Below are 21,165 nucleotides of genomic sequence, written 5' to 3' on the forward strand. Positions count from 1 at the left end.
CTTCGGAAGGTAAATATTTCACCACAATTCCACAATTCAGTTTTCAGTTCTCTATGGGTATACTGACCGAACGCAATAATCGGAATAGGCATCAGAATAATCGGAACGTTCCGATTATTTTTACAATCGAAAGGTTTCCGATTTTTCATTCGGATTGGCCCATCACTACGCGAGACCCTCAGTTCGGATCAGTCTGCCAAACTTGTAACATGCTAGTTCTCCCTGTGTACAAGTTAATTAAATAAAGTCTACAAAAAGGAGTGTCCGTCTATTATATCTAGAAGCTATCGAAGTATTAACTCTACCTGTTTGCTAAGAACCAAGCTACATTCTTATAATATAAATTCATCCACACATCTGGTTACCAAAGAACATTTAAAACTTATGAAATCCAAAGAACTTTCCAGATGAATTTGTTAATACTTATCATACTAGCATCCGACGAACCGTTGATCTATCTATCCTCAACACGAAGTAAGTCCGCCTTCCCCCTTGGTATCGGCAACATTCCTACCAAGGTTCCCTTCTCCCTATCCGCCCGTCTGAGAGCAGAGCGTCGGCCATATCCCGCCTGTTCTCAGCATCCTCCCTATCCGTCCGTCTGAGAGCAGAGCGTCGGCCATATCCCGCTTGTTCTCAGCATCCGCCCTATCCGTCCGTCTGAGAGCAGAGCGTCGGCCATATCCCGCTTGTTCTCAGCATCTTCCCTATCCGTCCGTCTGAGAGCAGAGCGTCGGCCATATCCCGCCTGTTCTCGGCATCCTCCTTATCCGTCCGTCTGAGAGCAAAGCGTCGGCCATATCCCGCCTGTCCTCAGTACTTCCCCTATCCCGCCGTTTTCCCGAACAACCGCCAACCTGAGTCAAAAGTAGTTTTCCATTTTCCGTTTCACCGAATGTTAGTACCGACCGCCCCCGAATTGTCCGTGGGAATTTATTTAATTGTTTGCTTAAAAAAAACTGGAGTATATCTATTGGGAAAAGTGGTTTCGTTTCTAATCAAGACCCCTGGTGTATCTTTCTCCACTGTTGTTACCCGGACGGCGACTTTTTGTGGGACATCCGGGTCTCACGCTGAAAGTTCGTCACATATTTAATGACGCCCGAGAGCAGGGACCGATTTGATTTGAAGAAAACTTGTTTTCCGAAGGTTTTGGGACACACCGAGCACGAAACTGCTGTCGTTTACGTATCTCCAAAACTACCGCTTATTTTGAAAATTCGAGTATTCCAGAGGACTCCTGTGAGCTCCTAAAGCCCGAATCCGCACTTTTCTGCAAAAAGCCGAAGTTTGCCGAAGTTTCCCGAAGTCACCCGAAGTCGAGTGAGGTGTCTAGATCAGGGTAATTTGAGCCAAGAAAGCGTTTCCGACCACTCCCGAGAAGATCCGACCATTAACGAAGGAGATACGGTAAAGCGGCGTCTGAGTAGGTTGAAAAATTCCTGCTTAATATCGAAGAAATGGAAATAATAAACGTCAAACGTTCATTACAGAATGTGAAGCAGATATCAGTAGATTTGAGAAGAGTATCAAAAAGAATCCACTTGATAACTTTAGTCAAGATTATTCAAAAAAGAAAAAAAACAAAATAGATGGTAAGGTACAGGAAGTACGTATCAAAGAGATATATTTGGGCGTATGCTTGGTATATCTATTGATCCTACGAGGTTTGTCCGGAAAATACGTATAAAAAAATTCGGGGCGACGTGTCAAGGCATTGTGGAGGGGTGGCCCGGTGTTCCCTCCTCGTTATGCAATCCCCTCAACGCTCAGTTCGAGCCAGAGAGTTCTGCGAGTAAGTAGGAGTTTACGTCTGCTTGTTGAAAGTAACCCTTTTTTTGCCTGCCGTCGTCATGGAGCTCTCTCTGATTGAGGAACAGCGCATCAACATCAAGTTTCTCGCAAAGTTAGGCAAGAATGGCCGTTAGATTTTTGAATGTTTGAAACAAGTTTACGGAGACAATTCTCTGAAGAAACCTACCGCCAACAAGTGGTTAAAAAGGTTCCGAGAAGGCCGAGAAGACCCGAAAGATGACCTTCGCTCAGGACGTCCCTCCACATCGAGTTCTGAGGGAAATGTTGAACGAATTCGGGTTTGTGTTCTTAAAGACCGTCGATTGACAATTAGAATGATAGCTGAGGATCTGCCAATCCCCAAAACAATCGTACACGAAATTCTGACTGAAAAACTTAAAATGAAAAAATTGTGTGCGAAAATCGTTCCGAAGCTCTTGACTACAGAACAGAAAGCAAGGAGGGTTGTTTGCTGTGAGGATTGGTTGGAAGCAGAGGAAAGGCAGGACTTTCTCAACCGGGTCATTACTGGAAACGAGTCTTGGTTCTACGAAGTCGATGTGGAGCTGAAATCTCAAAGCAAGGAGTGGAAGCAAGCAGGGAAACCAAGAACAAAAAAGTCGCGAAAATCAAGGTCCAATGTGAAAACAATGTTGATTGTTTTCTTTGATTCTAGGGGCATTGTTCATCAGGAATTTGTCCCTCCTGGCCAGACAGTGACCGGAAATTTCTACGTTGAAGTTTTGAGACGTCTCAGAGCTCGTGTAGCCCGAGTTCGACCGGATTTGGCTCTCTCGTTGTGCGTGACTTTTTGGCACGAAGCTCAATCACCGTGATAGAACATCCACCTTATTCACCCGATTTAGCCCCTTGCGGCTTCTTCCTGTTCCCAAAATGCAAAATGGTGCTTCGGGGGCGGCACTTGGGGAATGTGGAAGCCATCAAGGCAGCAACGACACGGCAACTGAAGAGCCTCACAACTGAAGACTCAGCGATCTTATCAATAGTGGAAACGGCGTTGGCAGAAGTGCATCTTGTCTCAGGGGGAGTACTTTGAAGGAAACCATATTGAAATGCCCGAATAATTGTAAAATAAAGTTATTATTCCACTTTTATACGTATTTTCCGGACAAACCTCGTAAAGTCGATATTGCTAAAATTTTATCTTATCCTGTAACTCCAGTGCCTTTATCAATGTGTCATTTTGATGGTGCTATTTGTAAACCTGAAAAATCAGCTTTGATGAAATCTTTAGAAAAAAACATTGAACATCGCCCACCACCGCATATAGATGTTTTAATAATTGATGGCTTTTTTGTACTCCATACGATGAAAGATGTTCCTAAAAAATTTGGAAATATTTAAAAAAAAATGTTACAAATGATAACACTATTAAATGCACAAAGAATTGATGTTGTTTTCGATCAATGTTTTACTCCTTCAATTAAGGATTATGAAAGATCTCTACGACATGAATATAAACAACTGGCTTTCAATATAACAGGGCCTGATCAAATTCGGCCTGCAGAATTTGCAAAAGAATTAAGAAATTTTTTAAACAGGCACTTGTTAATTTTTTTATTCAACATTGGGCTACTGATGAGATGGCACCATTTATTGGGAATAAACTGATCAAAATTAATTTCCAGCAATGTCATTCGTTCACAGTCTATAATAATCCCGTTGTATCTGACATTGACGAAGACTTGTCATGTCCACAGCAAGAAGAAGCCGACACAAAAATTATACAGGCACCGGAATGTAATTTGGATACTTACAGGCACCGGAAACAAAGATATGTTGTAAGTCGTACATTGTGTTTCGCCCTCTATAGGCGACATTCGTGCAATAAAGTACCTGGGAAATTTTAGCAGGTCACTTTCACCGTAGTAGCCATTTGAATGGCATAGTGGAAGTCAGCGCGATAGATGGAGCCTTTGTGCTTCGCGTACAAAGATATGTTGATTTTACTAAAATTTGTGAGCACTTGGGATCGTCTTTATGTAGAAGCTTATCAGGATTTCATGCTATCACAGGATGTGATCACAATCCTGCTTTCTTCAGGAAGGGAATACAAAGACCTTTTAAAATATTACAAAGCAAACCTGAGTATCAACAAGCCTTTCTTCGATATGGCGAGCTTGAGTTATTTAATGATGAAAACACCGAACAAAATGTATTCAATACAATACAAAAATTTATCTGTGAAGTATACAATGTTGCAGGAGTAATTGATGTAGATGCTGCTCGACTTCAGCTTTTTATCAACACATACACAGTTTCTGATGTAGGTAAATGAAGAATTCAACCGTAAAAGTGTAAGAAACTTTGATGCAAGTAATCTGCCACCGTGCAAAAATGAATTACTTCAACAATTTCATCCAGCCAACTATATCGCAAGTATTTGGAATAATGCTTGCATGAAAAATCCCAGCACTTTCAGTCCTGAAAATAATGGTTGGGTAATGGAAAATGACCAGTATAATTTTAATTGGTTTCATGGAAATCAATTATCGAGCTTTGTTAGCGAGTCACTGCAAAATGAACCGGTAATAAACATTTAATGTAAATTATTTTATATGTATATTTATTGGTATAAGCAATGTAGTTATTCAATTTCTTGTTACAGATGAATCAACCGGTGAAACGGAAGAGGTAGATGAAGATCATTATAATTATGAAGATTTTTTGGAAGAAGATATGATGGATCCATCACCCTTCGAGGGTGATGAAATTGATGATTAAACATGGTTATTCACATATATTTTGTATGATCAGAAAAATAAATAATTTGTAAATTTTAATTTCATAATATTTACTTTTATAGAAAAGGATGTACCCAAATATCCTTTATAAGAACATTTCACTTTCAGTTTTAAAAAAACGGGCTTTTAAAACTTAAATTATTATTAGTTTTTATGAATAAATAAATAATATAGTAAAATTTAAATATAAATAATATTGAATTGACTTGAATAATGCTCTCGCACTTCCTCGCACAGCGGAACTTTTAACGAGTCTGGGGGGATGTTTGGCCCGTCATATTTGCCTGGCTCGTTGGAACATATTTTAAAATATTATACTTAATAATATATATAAAATTCAGCCTTCCTAAAATGACGTAAGTTCCCACATTTTTTACGACTTTTGAAGTGTCTGTCAAAAGTTATGGCCCACAGGAAGTGTCTGGCAACAGTATTATGTTTGTTTATAACAATATCATTTATGACATATGTAAAAACCAGCCTTCCTACTTTGACATAAGTTAGCATTTTTTTCCACCTTTGATACCTGCTACCTGTTAAACGCCCCCGCTTTCAGCTTAGCGAGTATCCATTCCTTTCTAAGTTTCTCTCAGACATTTTCTGCCAGTCGTCTGCCAGAGCCCCGCTGTTACTGTTTTATTTCTTTTATGTAGATATAGTAGCCAAGTCTAGTCTATAGTCATTATTTGTAGCTTTGCTTTGCTAAATCGCTTCCTTCTTTCTGGTATACAGTGTAGGAAAGTACCGATAGTCTATCAGAAGTTACGCGAGAGCGATAAAGTAAGCCATAGCCTAGCCATTTCGCCCTTCCACAAATAAGAAGTGGATCTTATTTGTGGAAGGGCGAAACGGGCGGTGACAAAGAGAAGCCTTCATTATAGCCATCCTTCTCTATCGCATGGATTTCTATGGCTTACTTTATCACTCTCACGTAACTTCAGATAGACCATCGGTACTTTCCTACCCTGTATGTACTACCGCTTACCGCATTAACCGTTTGCCTGTTTACCGTTCCGCTAGCTCTGCTGTGCTTTGCTTTAGTCGGGTCACCGCTTAACACCGCTCCGTTATTTTATCGTTTTCCGTAGTGTAGTCACCCCCTGTATATAACCGTAGCTGTTTGTCACCGTTTAGCGATAGATTTAGAGTAGAATAGTGTAAATAGGTAGAATTGGACTGTAAATAAATGTAAATATATACCAATTTGTGGCCTTTTATTCCTGTGTGAAGTCTAACTCTCTCTAGACCCTCTGGACATACCGTGTCTTCACTGTAGCCGCTCGCGTAGTGGTGTTTCTACACTTTAAACAGAAACTGGCGCCCGAGGTAACCGCCGTCGCTCAGGCGTCATAGTGACGGACAAGTAAAATACAACGTCACAACCCCCATCCTTCCTTTTCTTTTCTTTCTTGTAATATTAATGAATGGTTTAATATCATTTTTAGCTTTCTTGTGAAATAGTCTTTGATGGGGAAATAAGTGATGGAGTAGTTATGTTGCCTCATTGTACTATGTAAATACTTCTTCAATATCAAGAACACCATCAAGAAGTGACGGTGAAGAGCTTTCTAGAAAAATAAAGATAAAGATCATTGCAGAAAAAGAAAAAACAAATGGTATTCTCGATACAGCACTGGATACGTTACAAAATCTCACATTCGGATGGTAAGTATATTTCAGGTAAGTTCCTTCATTATGGAAGTAAAATAAAATACTTTTGTACATAAATAAAGTGTTGCTTTCATTGCAGATTTATAGTAGACGAAATAGAGAAGATCGACGATGAAGTACTCCTAGATGAATTAAAGGAAAACATCATTCAAAATATCTTTTCCACGAAGAGAAGACACAAATAAGTTATTTTTCTAGATATGTTAATAAAAAAACAAGTTCGTACTATTAAAAAAATTATTTCTTATTCTGTGTGACTCAAAAATCCTTAAATAATTTCATCCTGTCAGGGTACTCTTCCACATCCAATGAAGTATTCGTTAAATTATTTTCTGACATTAAGTGTTTCATTTACGTTTACCTCCTCAATGCAAACAGGTACCTAAACGTTTGACCGTCTGTTTTATCCGAACGATTTCCCAAATATGTAGTATTCAATTCTTTCTTCCAAAAATTGTGAAGAGCACAGGATGTCTGAGTAATAATGTTTGCTTTTTCAGTTCTTAAATTTATTATATTTAGCAGTACCCGAAAACGGTTAGCCAATATACCAAAAGTATTTTCCACTACTCGAAGTGCTCTACTTAACCTATAATTGAAAATTCTTTGTCCTGTTGTCATATTTTTAAGTTAATAAAGTTTAAGTATATAATTTGATAGAGCAAACGCTGCATCTGCCACAATAACATGAGATACTGGTTTTGATCTTCCAGGGAGAGGTTTGTCTTCGGGAAAATTCGATTTTGACAGATCACTTTGCCAAAATATACCACCATCTGATAATTTGCCATTCATCCCAACATTTATATATGTGAAGTTATATTTTGTATCAACATGTGGTAATAAGAGTAAACTATGTTGTTTTTGTAATTAAAATATGCAGATCCAAGATCTTTAGCAGCTTTAATTACAATATACTTCCCATCTAATGCCCCTACAACATTTGGAGCATTCCATGTTGTTTCAAAATCCCTTGAAATTTCTAACCACTCCACAGAAGTTGATAGAATCTAAAAAGAATAAAAACACGATGAATATCGATCCAAACCTGTGTTGTGACGTAATTTATTTAATATTTTGATACTTTTAAACATTGTTTTCAATTCTTTATATATTGTTTCGCATACTATTGGAATGAATAGTGATATAGCACTTGAAATTCTATAGTTATATATTAAGCTGCGAAAGCTTTCACCAGTAGTTAAATATCTTAATGTAACTATTAGTTTATCTGCAGCCGATATGGTTTGTCGACAAAATTACTTTTTTTATTCTATGTTTAATCTTATTCAACAGTTTCAGAAATGTTTCTTCATTCATTCTTAAAAAATTCAAATACTTCATTGGATCAGATTTTGTAAATTCATTAATTAAACAAATATTTCCCTTATTGTGATTAAGCGCAATAATTTCTCGCAAAAATATTGTGTATGTACAGTAGCTGTTAAAAATCAGTTATCATTTGCTTGCAATAAAAATATTAATAGAATGTGAGACTGGTTTCGACAACAAGATATATGTATTGTAGATCGTGCATATGTTATTCCCACTTTACAGAGAATTGGTTCGATTACGAAAATGCTACCACTTCTAAAGCCAAATCAGACTCAATTCTCAACTGAAGAGGCAAATGAGTCGAGACCAATAACCAACACGAGACGGGTAGTAGAGGCTCCAAACGGACATCTCCAAAGACTTTTTAAGTTTTTTTCTTACACAATATCAACATCACATATCCCGAATTTGAGTGAATTTCTTTGAATTGCCGGAAGTGCTGATTTGGCTATATTGAGTGACTTTCAGCTCACGTATATCCAAAACCGTGCATACTAATCTAGCTTAATTTTACATTTAAAATAATAGGGTATCTAATCCTAGTCTACTGTCAGGCCCTACTTGATCCCACAGTTTCAAGCAATTTCACGAAAAGTCTTTTTCCATTGGTTTTGTGCGTCATCCCCATATAACTTGCAATACCTTAATAATGAATTACACCTAATTAGTCATATTCAGTAGAGTTTCATGTTTTTTCTTAAGTAAGAATGTTTGTACTAGTTCACTAAGAAACTTTCAGAGGATTATACTTTGTTTTTCAATATAACCATAAATTTAATGTTTCTATATGTGTTCATGATTTCATTACTTTTATTTACCTAATTGTATACCTGTTAAATGATAAATCCCTCATGTCAATATACAGAGCGTCCCAGAAGTAACGCAAAATATTCGTGTTTTGTTTTGTGTTGCGTTTTCACAAAAACGCTAAAACACGTCAATTTGTCAATTTTTTAACCATAAATCCCTCTTGAAGGGAAATGCGTCGATATAGGGTTTGGCCTACTTTACAGGTGCGAAAAAACGCAGAAGATTGGAATGCACATGGTTTAAAATAACAACAAAAGTCGGTATCACAAACTGATGCGAGAACAGTGCCACAGCAAAAAATGGGAATTTATAGATGTTTTGTGTTTTGGTTGGTACATGTTTTAATGTAGATTGGGTAGGTTTACCCGATCACAGCGGCTAGGTATTGTTTTGAAGACGACAGTTAGCGAATGCAATAGGGCCTCAATATCATTATGACAGTTACAAATACCATAACTTTACATTACGATGGTGTTGCGTTTAAATGAGAAACAAAGGATTGAAATCCTAATTATGGTTGGATACGGAGATAGGAGCTGCTGGACACGTTAGAGATCTGTCTAGATCCGGAAAGCCAATGACAGAAAATGATAGGCAAAATAAATGGAGGCTTTACAAGGTAAATGTTGTCCACGAATTGATAGCAGATGACACCAACAGAAGAGCGCAGTTTTGGAAAACTTTAATGGAGTCATAGCAAAAACAGACCAACCTAAAGAATCAAATATTTTTTTCTGATAAAGCAACAATTTACATACATGGTACCTACCGTCAATACCCAAAATACTCGATGGCGAAGCCCTGATAATCCACACTGGTTGCAAGAGAGCCATACCCAAAGTCCACAGAAAGTTAATGTTTGGGCTGGCATAGTTGGTAATCGGATATTGGGGCCGTATTTCTTTGATGGAAATATAACAGCTTATATATACTTGGGAGTTTTTGCGGTTTGAACTCCGCCCTTTGCGGCCCTCGCAGTTATTTTTCCAAATCACATAGATAATGATGTTCCAGCAGATAGTATTTGGTTTCAACAGGATGGGGCTCCTCCTCATTTCGGGATTGCTGTAAGGAATTACTTGCAAGAAATTTTTCCAAATAGGTGGATAGGTCGCAGAGGATCCATTGAATGGCCACCACGTTCACCCGATTTAACTCCCCTAGATTATTTCTTGCGGGGCTATTTAAAAAGCAGAGTTTACGTTTATAGACCTGACATCTTCGAGGGCGTAAAAGTGCGCATAAGAGAAGAAATTAATCAGATACCACCAGAGGCAATTCAAAATACCAGGGATGAATTCGAACATCGACACGCCCATTGCCTAACTGTTAACGGGGGTCACTTTGAACATCCATAGCGCAAGAGAGGTTTAAGCAATGTGACAAAACGACATTTCCTATATAGGGGAAGCCGGGGTTATCTGGCCCAAGGGTTAACTGAACTATTAGTTTAAGAGAGACAAATGAATTCGAATAACCCGCCTATTCTTCAATTTTATCTTTTATACAAGTGGTGCAACTGTTTTTAGTTCCATGGTACAGATGGTGTTCACATTGACCAAGCTGTGTAGAATTTTGTATTTTATGCTTCAAAAGTAAGTATTTTCTGACTGAAATAAAGTGATTTGTACCTTTTAAATTTTATAGTTTATGCTTCCACTAATTTTATAGTAAAGTAGACGTGTTTAGAGTGTATTATTATGTAGTGATATTTTGCATACACTTTTAGGTTATAAAAAAAAATACGATCAATTTATTTATATATCATTCGGGGTTAACTGGCCGGGGTTAAATGGCCCTGGGTCCAGTTAACCCCAGGTTATAAATGATTCATTTATTTCAGACAATGCCGCGAAAACGCATCAGAACCACTAATAACAGAGCGTATTCTAAGGATCTGCTAAAGAACTGTGTAGAAGAATATTAGATGGAACTTTCACTATAAGAGAAGCATCTAGAGACTTGGAATTCCTAGAAGTACTATAAAAAGATATGTGACAAAATGTATGGCTGCTGTCGATCCAGAAAAGGTTGACTTTCGTCCAGAAAATAAACATTTACAAGTATTTACAGATGAGGAGGAAGTACTGCTTGTAAACTATATTAGAAGCGCTGCTGCCATTCATTATGGTTTAACGTCCGAATCTACACGACGTCTTGCTTACGAATTTGCTGTAGCAAATAACAAACAATTGAAAGCCAGCTGGGAGAGAGACAAAATTCCTGGGGAGGATTGGCTAGCTCGTTTAAAAAAAATCTATAAGCTGTCTCTCAGAATACCTGAGCAAACTTCCATTAACCGATGTATTAGCTTCAATAAGAGTAATGTAGAAATGTTTTTCAAAAATCTACTAGAGGTCAAACAAAAATATAATTTGGGGCCTCAAGATATCTACAATATTGATGAAACGGGAATGATGACTGTACATAAACCTCCAAAGGTTTTGGCACCTACAGGGAAAAAACAAGTAGGACAAGCGACTAGCGCAGAGAGAGGCCAATTAGTAACTCTAGTGGGTATTGTGTGCGCTACTGGAAAGGCTTTACCGCCATTTTTAATATTCCCAAGAAAACACTTTAAAGATCACTTTTTGAAAGGTGCACCACCTGGTTCTGCAGGGGCGGCAAGTGATTCTGGATGAACCAACGGAGACATTTTCCTTTTAATCTTACAACATTTTGTTACCCATGAAAGACCCACTCCAAAAAACCCAAAACTAATAATACTTGATAATCATGAAACTCACTGCAGAATTAAAGCTCTAAATTTTGCCAAAGAAAAAGGAATAGTTCTCTTAACTTTCCCGCCTCATTGCAGCCATAAAATGCAGCCGCTGGACCTGACTGTATTTGGGCCACTGAAAGCATATTATAATAAGGCATGCAATGAGTTTATAAGCAACTTTTCAGGAAGACCAGATAATATTCCATGGGTAACGATTTACGATGTATCAGAAAATGTGGGTAAAGCATTTCCTCTAGCATTCACCCCATCTAACATAATGAAAGGTTTTCAAAAAAGTGGAATAGAGCCACTTAACTCAAATATTTTCACAGAGCAAGATTATCTTGCATCTTCTGTTAGCGACAGGCCGCAATATAATGTATCTCTTAATTCTGAATCCGGAACATCGGGATTATGCAGTGCTGAGACTCATAGCATAGAAGCTCAAAGTAATGTCACACTCGACGTTACACCTGATGGAATAACGCAAAATAACAATAATCTGGGTGTTACGCACAAGCCATTGCAAGAAATTGGAAATAACTTGTCCAGGATATGCCCTGAAGAAATTCGTCCTTTACCCAAACTTGGCCCAAAGAAAAATTCTACCGCTAGAGGTAAAAAAGGCAAAACAGTTATGGCTGCAGCACATCAAAGGGTATTGAAGAAACTTCGGTCATTAGAAAAAGCTAAAGTAGCCAAGAGAAAAGTGTTAGATTCCAGTAGTGAATCAGAGGAAGAAGTTCAGTTTTGCGAGTCCTCAGATGAATTTGAACTTTCAGATGATTGCAATGAATCGGAAAATATTGAAGAAGGAAAATTCATTGTTGTAAAAGTTTGTGGAAAACTTTCGCAAGTACGAGAAACTATGTTGCGAAGGTCTTGGCGCAGTATAATGATGGTTACAATGTGCATTTTTATAAACGTGTCATTTCTACAACAAAGTTTATCCCCTCAGAAGATGATGAAGGCTTTGTTTCAAAAAATAAAATTGTTGCAGTCCTGCCACATCCTATTTGTGGATCAAGAGCTAGATACCAAGACATGATCTGGTTTACGGTGGATATGAGTAGTTATAGTGTTCATTCATTATTGATTTTTACATAAATACAACATGAAATATAAGTTTAAACAGTACATGTAATTATTTTGCTAACAAAATAATTTCAGTTCATTTAACCCCAGTCTTGGTTTACTTAACCCCTAGGTAGGGGTTAACTGTTTTATATAGATATTTTATAAATGCTTATATAACGACTTGATACATTTGTTAATTATTGTACCTGCAAGTGATATACCAAAATTAAACAAAATTCATTTACATATAAATATTTTACGGATTGATAAAAAAATATGGTCCAGTTAACCCCGGCTTCCCCTACTAATTGACGTATTTTAGCGTTTTTGGGAAAACGCAACACAAAATAAAATACAAATTTTTGCGTTACTTCTGGAACGCAAAGTATGCAAAGTACTGTAATATGTTGATGAATTAGTGAATTCAACTATTTTGTTATTTATGTATGCTGAATTTTATTTTACAATTGGACTTATTTATATTAATCCAATCCATAAATCATTTATTTCAACGTATCTTCAATTAATATAATAAAATACGCATTCATATGAAACAAAGATAAAATTATTAAATTAGTTGGATTAATCAGTTTATTTAATTATTGTAAATATTTTGTTTGTTTTGTCCAAGGAACTAATTCGTGACGGAAATAAATTATTGCTTTCAAACAAATAAGAAAAAATTTCAAGCAAATCTATAATTTATTTGAAACAACAAAACCTTTTTCTAAAAACAAGTACGAAAATGTTTCAATGAAATATGCTAGTTATTTCAAACAAATAAATAAAAGAAAATCGCCAAATTTTGTTCATTCGAATAAAACACATTTTTAACTAACACAGTAGTTTTATATTTCAAATATTCTATTAATTTGGTTGCATAATTTTAAATATTTACTGCAAGCTGTGCTTTTGTTTGTTTCAACCAAAAAAAATCTTTAATACAACTAATTTAAATTTTGGATTTTAATATAATAATTTGATGCAATATGCAAGTAATTTATTTGAGAACTATATTAGGTACTTGGCTTTTTAAAAAAAGGACTTGTCAACTCAAATAAGTACTTGTCAACTCAGTAATTTATTTGTCTTAAAATTTTTTTTTTAATTGAAATAAGTCTTTTTATCTGAAGAGACTGTTACGTCGTATTCTGAGGGCGATTTTAAAAGCCATTTTAGAATGTGCCGAAGTTCAGTAGTGAAATTGTGCCATTTGCTAACATTGGAAAAAAATGCCGTGGTGGATGGGCTGAAATTTCACACAAAAAAGCGATTCATATATGCCTCTATTACATGGCAAACACAAATACATTCAGAGAGGTGGCAGACAAATTTAACATTACAAAAAGTGCGTGTTTCAATGTAACGCAAAAATTAATAGAATCAAGTGTTAACTATATCAAAATGCTCCCAAGATCTGAATTTCCTGATATGTTCTTAAAATTGATATATTATAGCTATTATTAATAGCTATGACGAATGCTATAAAAGGTGCAAATATTACCGAAATGCAAAAGGAAACTCTAATTGAGTATATTACTGAAAATAAAAATATGGTAACTGGTAAATTTTCATCCATATGATATACTCACGAAAATAATATGGAAAATTGGATAGATTTAGCAAATATACGAGGGTCATTCAAATACGAACCGGATTTTTTTGTTTATCAACCCTGTTGGAGCAGAGAGCAGACTGCGGTTCTAGGAATGGTTAGGTAGTTGTTACAACTCCACAACTGTCTTGGCGGGAACGGTTTGCGTCGATTTCATCGCGCAGCGTTTATGCCCCGCCTTCCAGCGGAAAAGACGGCTTTGGCGTTCGTTCAGACGAATAACGGCAACGGGTAGTATCTAAGTATTGCAATCATAAGCGCGGATATAATTTCGTTGATTTATTTTTATTTTATATAATAATGAAAATGAAGATACCTTATCTGGACAATTGCAAATGCCAAACGATAACTTTGTTGAGCTCATTTGTAACACTGAAAAGATATTTCAAGATAATTTTGACCAATTATCCACAAAAAATAACATTTGTACCACACTTTTTGAATTAATTAAAAGACTACCTTTTAGTCATTCGTGTCATTCATTTCCGAAAGAATTTGTACTTAGGTTATATTTAAGGGTTAGAATTTATTATACGTTAGAATATTCCAAAATTTTAGGAATATTCAAAAAATAAACTTATAATATGGAGAAATCAGTAATGATTATATTTTTAAAACTATATTATATTTTATTGTATATTATATTGTAGGTATGTTTTATAATATGTATAAGTATAGGTATTTTTGTTTTGTTGGTGTTGGTTGTTCATCATTTACCTCAGGCAATACAACTTATTAAAAACTACGCAATTTTATTTCACACCATTTCCACCCTTTATTTTGGTACTAGATGGATACTGTTTTATGACATTCCTTTATTGCGATAATATATTGATTTAATTAAAATCGCTGGTTCTATAAATACCATAAAAAGCGCCCTTTTAAGAGCTCTTTGGTCAGTTTGACCCTACTGATAATCATCTTTATTTTTGTTTTCATTCTCTAAGGATTACATCAGCAAACAGGAGCTTACAACAAAGGAATTTTAGTTACTCTTCAAGTTTTCTTTTAATAATCAATCAGTATTAACTCCAAGTACAAAACCTATTTCCTATCTAAAATACTCATTTTCTACTTTTAATGTCATACACGTAATATTGTAATTCAAATTTCATATTAAAATTCCCCACTACGGTACTGTTAGGTAGAAACAAAATATTTTATTTTAATCCAGCCCCATCTATTCCGCTAATCTGAGAGAGTTAGCACGATTCCGTATCGCTTGGTTCTCGACCGCCACATCAAAGGCGCCGACATAGACTCTTCGAGCTGTATATTATTTATTAAGCTGTGGTTATTATATGAAGGGGGTCGACACGCGTAGAAGTCGTCCTTCGCCGATCAGTTGTCATCATCATCATCATCATCATCATCATCATCATCATCATCATCATCATCATCACCAGTAGCACCATGAGCGAGCAAGAGGTTCCTACGTCTGCTGCGCAACGAATTATTATTCGATTTCTCGCGAACGAGGGCGTCAAATCGACAGAGATTTTGACGAGACTTTTGGGGATGACACCCTATCACGAACCCAGGTATTTGACTGTGCCACAAAATTTCGAAGTGGCCGGGATATTGTAGAGAATGAAAGCCACAGTCGTCGACCTCGATCGAGTGTCAATGACGCCAACAGTCAGACCGTTACCAACCTCGTGGAATGTAACCGACGCCTCACTGTGGACGACATTGCAGCAAAGATAGGCATAAGTGTTGGGAGCGTTCACACAATTCTTACCGAACAGCTTGGGTTGAGTAAATTGTCCGTGAGGTGGGTCCCACGTCTCCTTACGAAGTAACACAGAAATGACCGGAAAGAGATCTGTCAAAGGTTTCTAACTAGATATGAAGAAGAAGGGATTTAAACCGCTTTGTGACCGTCGTGCATCACTACACCCCAGAACGCAAAAGGGTGAGCAAAGAATGGAGGAAAAGTGGACAGAGACCTCCGATCAAAGCAAAATCTCGTTTGTCGGCAGGGAAAGTTCTTTCGACCGTGTTTTGGAATGCCAAGAATATGTTGCTGATCGATTTTCTGTACGATCGAAGGACCGTCAATGCGGCGTACTAATGTCACCTACTGGATGAGGTGAAAGCCGCTTATCGCCAGAAACGACGTCGTCAACCCATTCGCGATGTTCTTCTTCACGATTACGCTAGTTATGGCAAACCACCGTCAATAACAGAAAAATACATTTATCATGGTTATTTATTATTTTTTCTAGTTACATTCTTTTCATGCATAACAATAATATTATGTACAATATAAAAACCTCATATCAACAAAATAACAGATAACAGTTTTATATAAATTCAATTCAGACTGATTCAGAAACCAGTTGCGAATCTGTCTCCGAGCAAGCAAAGCTAAGCTACTACTGTAGCTAGTACAATAAAAGTGAAGTGTTCTACGAGAAGTAATTGTTTCATTAAATCCTACCATAAACATAATTGGCGCAGTCGGTAGGATCACCCGGTATAGTTAAACAAGAAGAACCCAACCTGGTCCAGGATCAACCGGAATTCTTCGAATACCTCAGTTTCTACTGTTAAGGGTGATCAAGAAAAATTGGTAGGCTAACAATCACAAGAAATACCTCAGCTCCACTCCAACTGTATATTGGACCACATGGACTGGCATATTCAGACGATTTGAAACGACTTCCAGACGCTTCACTATTTACAATATAAAAACCTCATATCAACAAAATAACAGATAACAGTTTTATATAAATTCAATTCAGACTGATCCAGAAACCAGTTCCGAATCAGTCTCCGAGCAAGCAAAGCTAACTGTAGCTAGTACAATAAAAGTGAAGTGTTCTACGAGAAGTAATTGTTTCATTAATTCCTACCATAAACATAATTCGCTCGACCACACACAGCAGCCCTCACCCGTGGAAAACTCGTGAGAATTCACTGGGCGTCTCTGGAACACCCCCCTTATAGCCCTGACCTATCTCTGTGCGATTACCATAATATGGTAATCGCACGAAAAACGATATTAGCAAGTATCACAGTTATTTTTCCAATTCGTGGGCATTCGCACATGGAATGTGATCGAAATATGGCTTTAGTTTTAATCAACGTCTAGTAGCAGAGATGCCAAAGAATTGGCCTTTCGAATTGTGAGACAAATACCATCTCTTTTCGTAGTAGAAGATTGCGACCAATCAATGTTTAGGAACTGGTCAGATTTTTTTAATAGGACGTTTAAACAGAAATGTTCTTTTCCAACGAGGCCCATAAGGGAATTTCGAGTTGATCAAAATCAACCTCAATTTAAGTTCTATAGAGAAACTTACAATGGTGCATGGAATTGATCGACTCGCAAGTACCGGAAGGGTTGTTTTAATAGCCCCGAAACGTGAAAATAATAATACCTCCGCTCTGATACATAATAAGTACTTAATCTTTTCTGGAAAAAATAGTATTCGGGGTGTTATTTGAAATGCTGAAATTTCATCGACTCGCAAGTACCGGAAAGGTTGTTTTAACAACCCCAAAATGTGAAAATAATAATATCTACGCTCTCATACATAATAAGTAGGTACTTCATGTTTTCTGGAAAATTATTATTCGGGGTGTTATTTGAAATGCTGAAATATCATCGACTCGCAAGTACCGGAAGGGTTGTTTTAACAACCCCAAAACGTGAAAATAATATCTCCGCTCTCATACATAATAAGTGCCTCATTTTTTCTGGAAAAATCGTATTCGGGGTGTATTTTGGAATGCTGAAATTTCATCGACTCGCAAGTACCGGAAGGGTTGTTTTAGCAACCCAAAAACGTGAAAATAATAATATCTCCGCTCTCATACATAATAAGTGCCTCATTTTTTCTGGAAAAATCGTATTCGGGGTGTATTTTGGAATGCTGAAATTTCATCGGCTCGCAAGTACCGGAAGGGTTGTTTTAACAACCCCAAAACGTGAAAATAATAATATCTCCACTTTCATACATAATAACTATTTAATTTTCTCTGGAAAATTAGTATTCGGGGTGTTATTTGGAATGCTGAAATTTCATCAACTCGCAAGTACCGGAAGGGTTGTTTTAGCAACCCCAAAACGTGAAAATAATAATATCTTCGCTCTCATACATAATAAGTGCCTCATTTTTTCTGGAAAAATCGTATTCGGAGTGTATTTTGGAATGCTGAAATTTCATCGACTCGTGTAAGTAACGAAAGGGTTGTTTTAACAACCCCAAAATTTCAAAATAATAATATCTCTACTCTCATACATAAAAAGTACTTTATTTTTTCTGGAAAAACAGTATTCGGGGTGTATTTTGAAATGCTGAGATTTCATCGAGTCGCAAGTACCGGAAGGGTTGTTTTAACAACCTCAAAACGTGAATTTAATATCTCCGCTCTCATACATAATAAGTACTTCATCTTTTCTGGAAAAAATTGTATTCGGGGTGTTATTTGAAATGCTGAAATTTCGTCGACTGGCAAGTACCGGAAGGGTTGCTTTAACAACCCCAAAACGTGAAAATAATAATACCTCCACTCTCATACATAATAAGTATTTAATTTTTTCTGGAAAATTAGTATTCGGGGTGTTATTTGAAATGTTGGAATTTCATCGACTCGCAGGTACCGGAAGGGTTATTTTAACAACCCCAAAACGTGAAAATAATATTATCTCAGCTCTCATACATAATAAGTACTTCATTTTTTCTGGAAAAATAATATTCGGGGTGTATTTTGAAATGCTGAAATTTTATCGACTCGCAAGTACCGGAAGGGTTATTTTATCTCCGCTCTCGTACATAAGAGCTACTTCATTTTTTCTGGATAAATAGCAATTTGGGTGCATTTTGAAATGCTGAAAGTTTATCGAGACGCAAATTCTGGAAGGGTTATTTTAAGTACCCCGAAATTTGAAAAAAATAAAATCACTATTCGCATACGTATAAAGTTCTTCACTTTTCAATGAAAATAATATTTTGCTCTGTGTTTAAAATGCTCAATGTTTTATCGACGGAACAAATTTTGTTATAGATGTTGCAATTAATGTTTTAATAAACGATGATACAGATAATTTATATCAACTGATACCCTGTGAAATATCAACATTAATTTTTACTACAGAAAACATTTCTCTCAAATTTATTCAGGTTGTTGATATCAAAAGGCCCAACATACTAATGCCATTTTTAATTAATCAAAATCATTGGATCTTAGGCTATCTAAATCTCATTAAAAAATCATTCTCGTTATTGAATCCATCTGGATCAGATAAAACTAGCATGCAAATGTATTTTGAAAAACTAAAATACTTTACTTCTAAATACAACTCTGTAAATTCAAATTCATTCATTAATATTAGCGATGTTAATGTTGTTATTGAAAACCACGTAATACAAACTGATAATTACAATTGTGGCGCTTTTGTTATTTATTTCTGTCAACAAATAATAAAAAAAAAAGTTGTTGACAGACCCGTGTGACATGAACATTTATAGAGAACATATTCAAAAACTTTTCTTATCTAAGTCCCGAAATATGCAAAACGAGTGTCTTCTCTGTGGAAAAAAATCGGAAAACAACGAATTAGATATTACCTTATGTGAAGTTTGCAAAATGTCTTGCCACAAAACATGCTTATTTCTCCGCGGTGTTAATTTTGCAGAAGATAATTGTTGTGAATTATGTCGCGTGTATTAATACTTCTCTTTTATTGAGGAACGATGCCTAAACATTTTTGTAGGTAACCGTATATATAAATCCTTTAAAGTAATATTTAAAAAATTGTTATAAGTGGCAGGTATCTAAAAATAAAGGTTCATAATAAAGTCGCAAAATAAGTCGCTTTTAAATGTGTAGAATCAATAATATAATTTTCTTAACGCAACCTGTTCAATATAATCATACATTTACCGAAATTCAATGGATTACCTTAAAAACGTATACAATAAATGTTATTAGTATCAATTCGAATGAACTTTATAGCCCAATGTATCTCAAAGACGAACGAAAACTTGATTCATATGAATATTTTCCCTATTTTCAATCAGAAAGTCATCTTCTTGGTGGAATATTGCAACAACCTGTGTGTTAATATAATATAATAATAATTTCCTTCATTTAAAAGAATAATAAATCTTCTAAAGACATGAAGAATTTTGTACCCTCGTGGGTGTAACTATTAACTTTTTTCTGTGTCGTTCACTACCCCTCCGTCATTGAGCATTTTAAACACAGAGCAAAATACTATTTTCATTGAAAAGTGAAGAACATTATAAGTATGCGACTAGTGATTTTATTTTTTTCAAATTTCGGGGTACTTAAAATAACCCTTCCAGAATTTGCGCCTCGATAAACTTTCAGCATTTCAAAATGCACCCAAATTGCTATTTAGCCAGGAAAAAATTAAGTAGCTCTTATGTACGAGAGCGGAGTTAAAATAACCCTTCCGGTACTTGCGAGTCGATGAAATTTCAGCATTTCAAAATACACCCCGAATACTATTTTTTTCAGAAAAAATGAAGTACTTATTATGTACGAGAGCAGATATTATTATTTTCAAATTTCGGGGTTGTTAAAACAACCCTTCCGGTACTTGCGAGTCGATGAAATTTCAGCATTTCAAATAACACCCCGAATACAATTTTTCCAGAAAAAATGAAGTACTTATTATGTATGAAAGCGGAGATAGTATTATTTTTGTAAAAAGGATCAATTTAAATAGGTACCTACTTTGTTTATGTGCTAGCGGTGATGCTAATTATTATTTAAATTAAAGTGGGGAGGTTGAGAGTCGATGAAACCTTTAATAAAAAAAGCAAAAATTGTAAAAATGTGAACATTCGGTATTGCAATTCTTGAATGTTCATGAATGTTATCTTTGGAAATGTTAGTCGCCAACTTCAGTCGTCAACTTTAGTCGCCAATTTCACACCGGTATAAAGCAGAAGCTGCCAGAATTAATAATATCTTAAGTTATAATAAACCTGAGCTATATAATCAATGAATTCTGATCATGTGACCACACTTACTGTAAAAACTAATAATTCTGTATTTTATAAATAATATATTTGTCAACATTATAGTTTGTATATTTAATTAATAAACTCTACCTTAACTATCCCAGAATACTATATTTGAATATTTAAAACAAACATCACATATTATTTTATACATATGATGGAAGGGTTTCGGTCAATACTCTTTTTAATTTAACAAAATTTATTATTTATCTATTTGTTTATTTACCAAATTAGTAATTATAGTTTAAAAAAATGTGTACAATTTTTTATCATTTTATGCATCTTGCGTGATGACAAATTCGACAATGTCTAATTTAATTATACTATTATATTAAGATATTGGTGTAAAAACTTGATTTAGATACAAAA

General features: G+C 35.7%; 1 protein-coding gene across 1 annotated transcript; it reads left to right on the forward strand.

Moving 5' to 3' along the window:
• Nucleotides 1-10,381: 10,381 nt before the first annotated feature.
• On the forward strand, nucleotides 10,382-11,017 carry LOC108913591. The gene has a single exon (XM_018719158.1). It carries the CDS (start codon nucleotides 10,382-10,384, stop codon nucleotides 11,015-11,017), a length of 636 nt encoding a protein of 211 aa, XP_018574674.1.
• The last annotated feature ends 10,148 nt before the right edge of the window (nucleotides 11,018-21,165 follow it).

Source organism: Anoplophora glabripennis, unplaced genomic scaffold (assembly GCF_000390285.2).
Source record: "Anoplophora glabripennis isolate ALB-LARVAE unplaced genomic scaffold, Agla_2.0 scaffold1167, whole genome shotgun sequence".
NCBI classification, from domain to species: Eukaryota; Metazoa; Arthropoda; class Insecta; order Coleoptera; family Cerambycidae; genus Anoplophora; species Anoplophora glabripennis.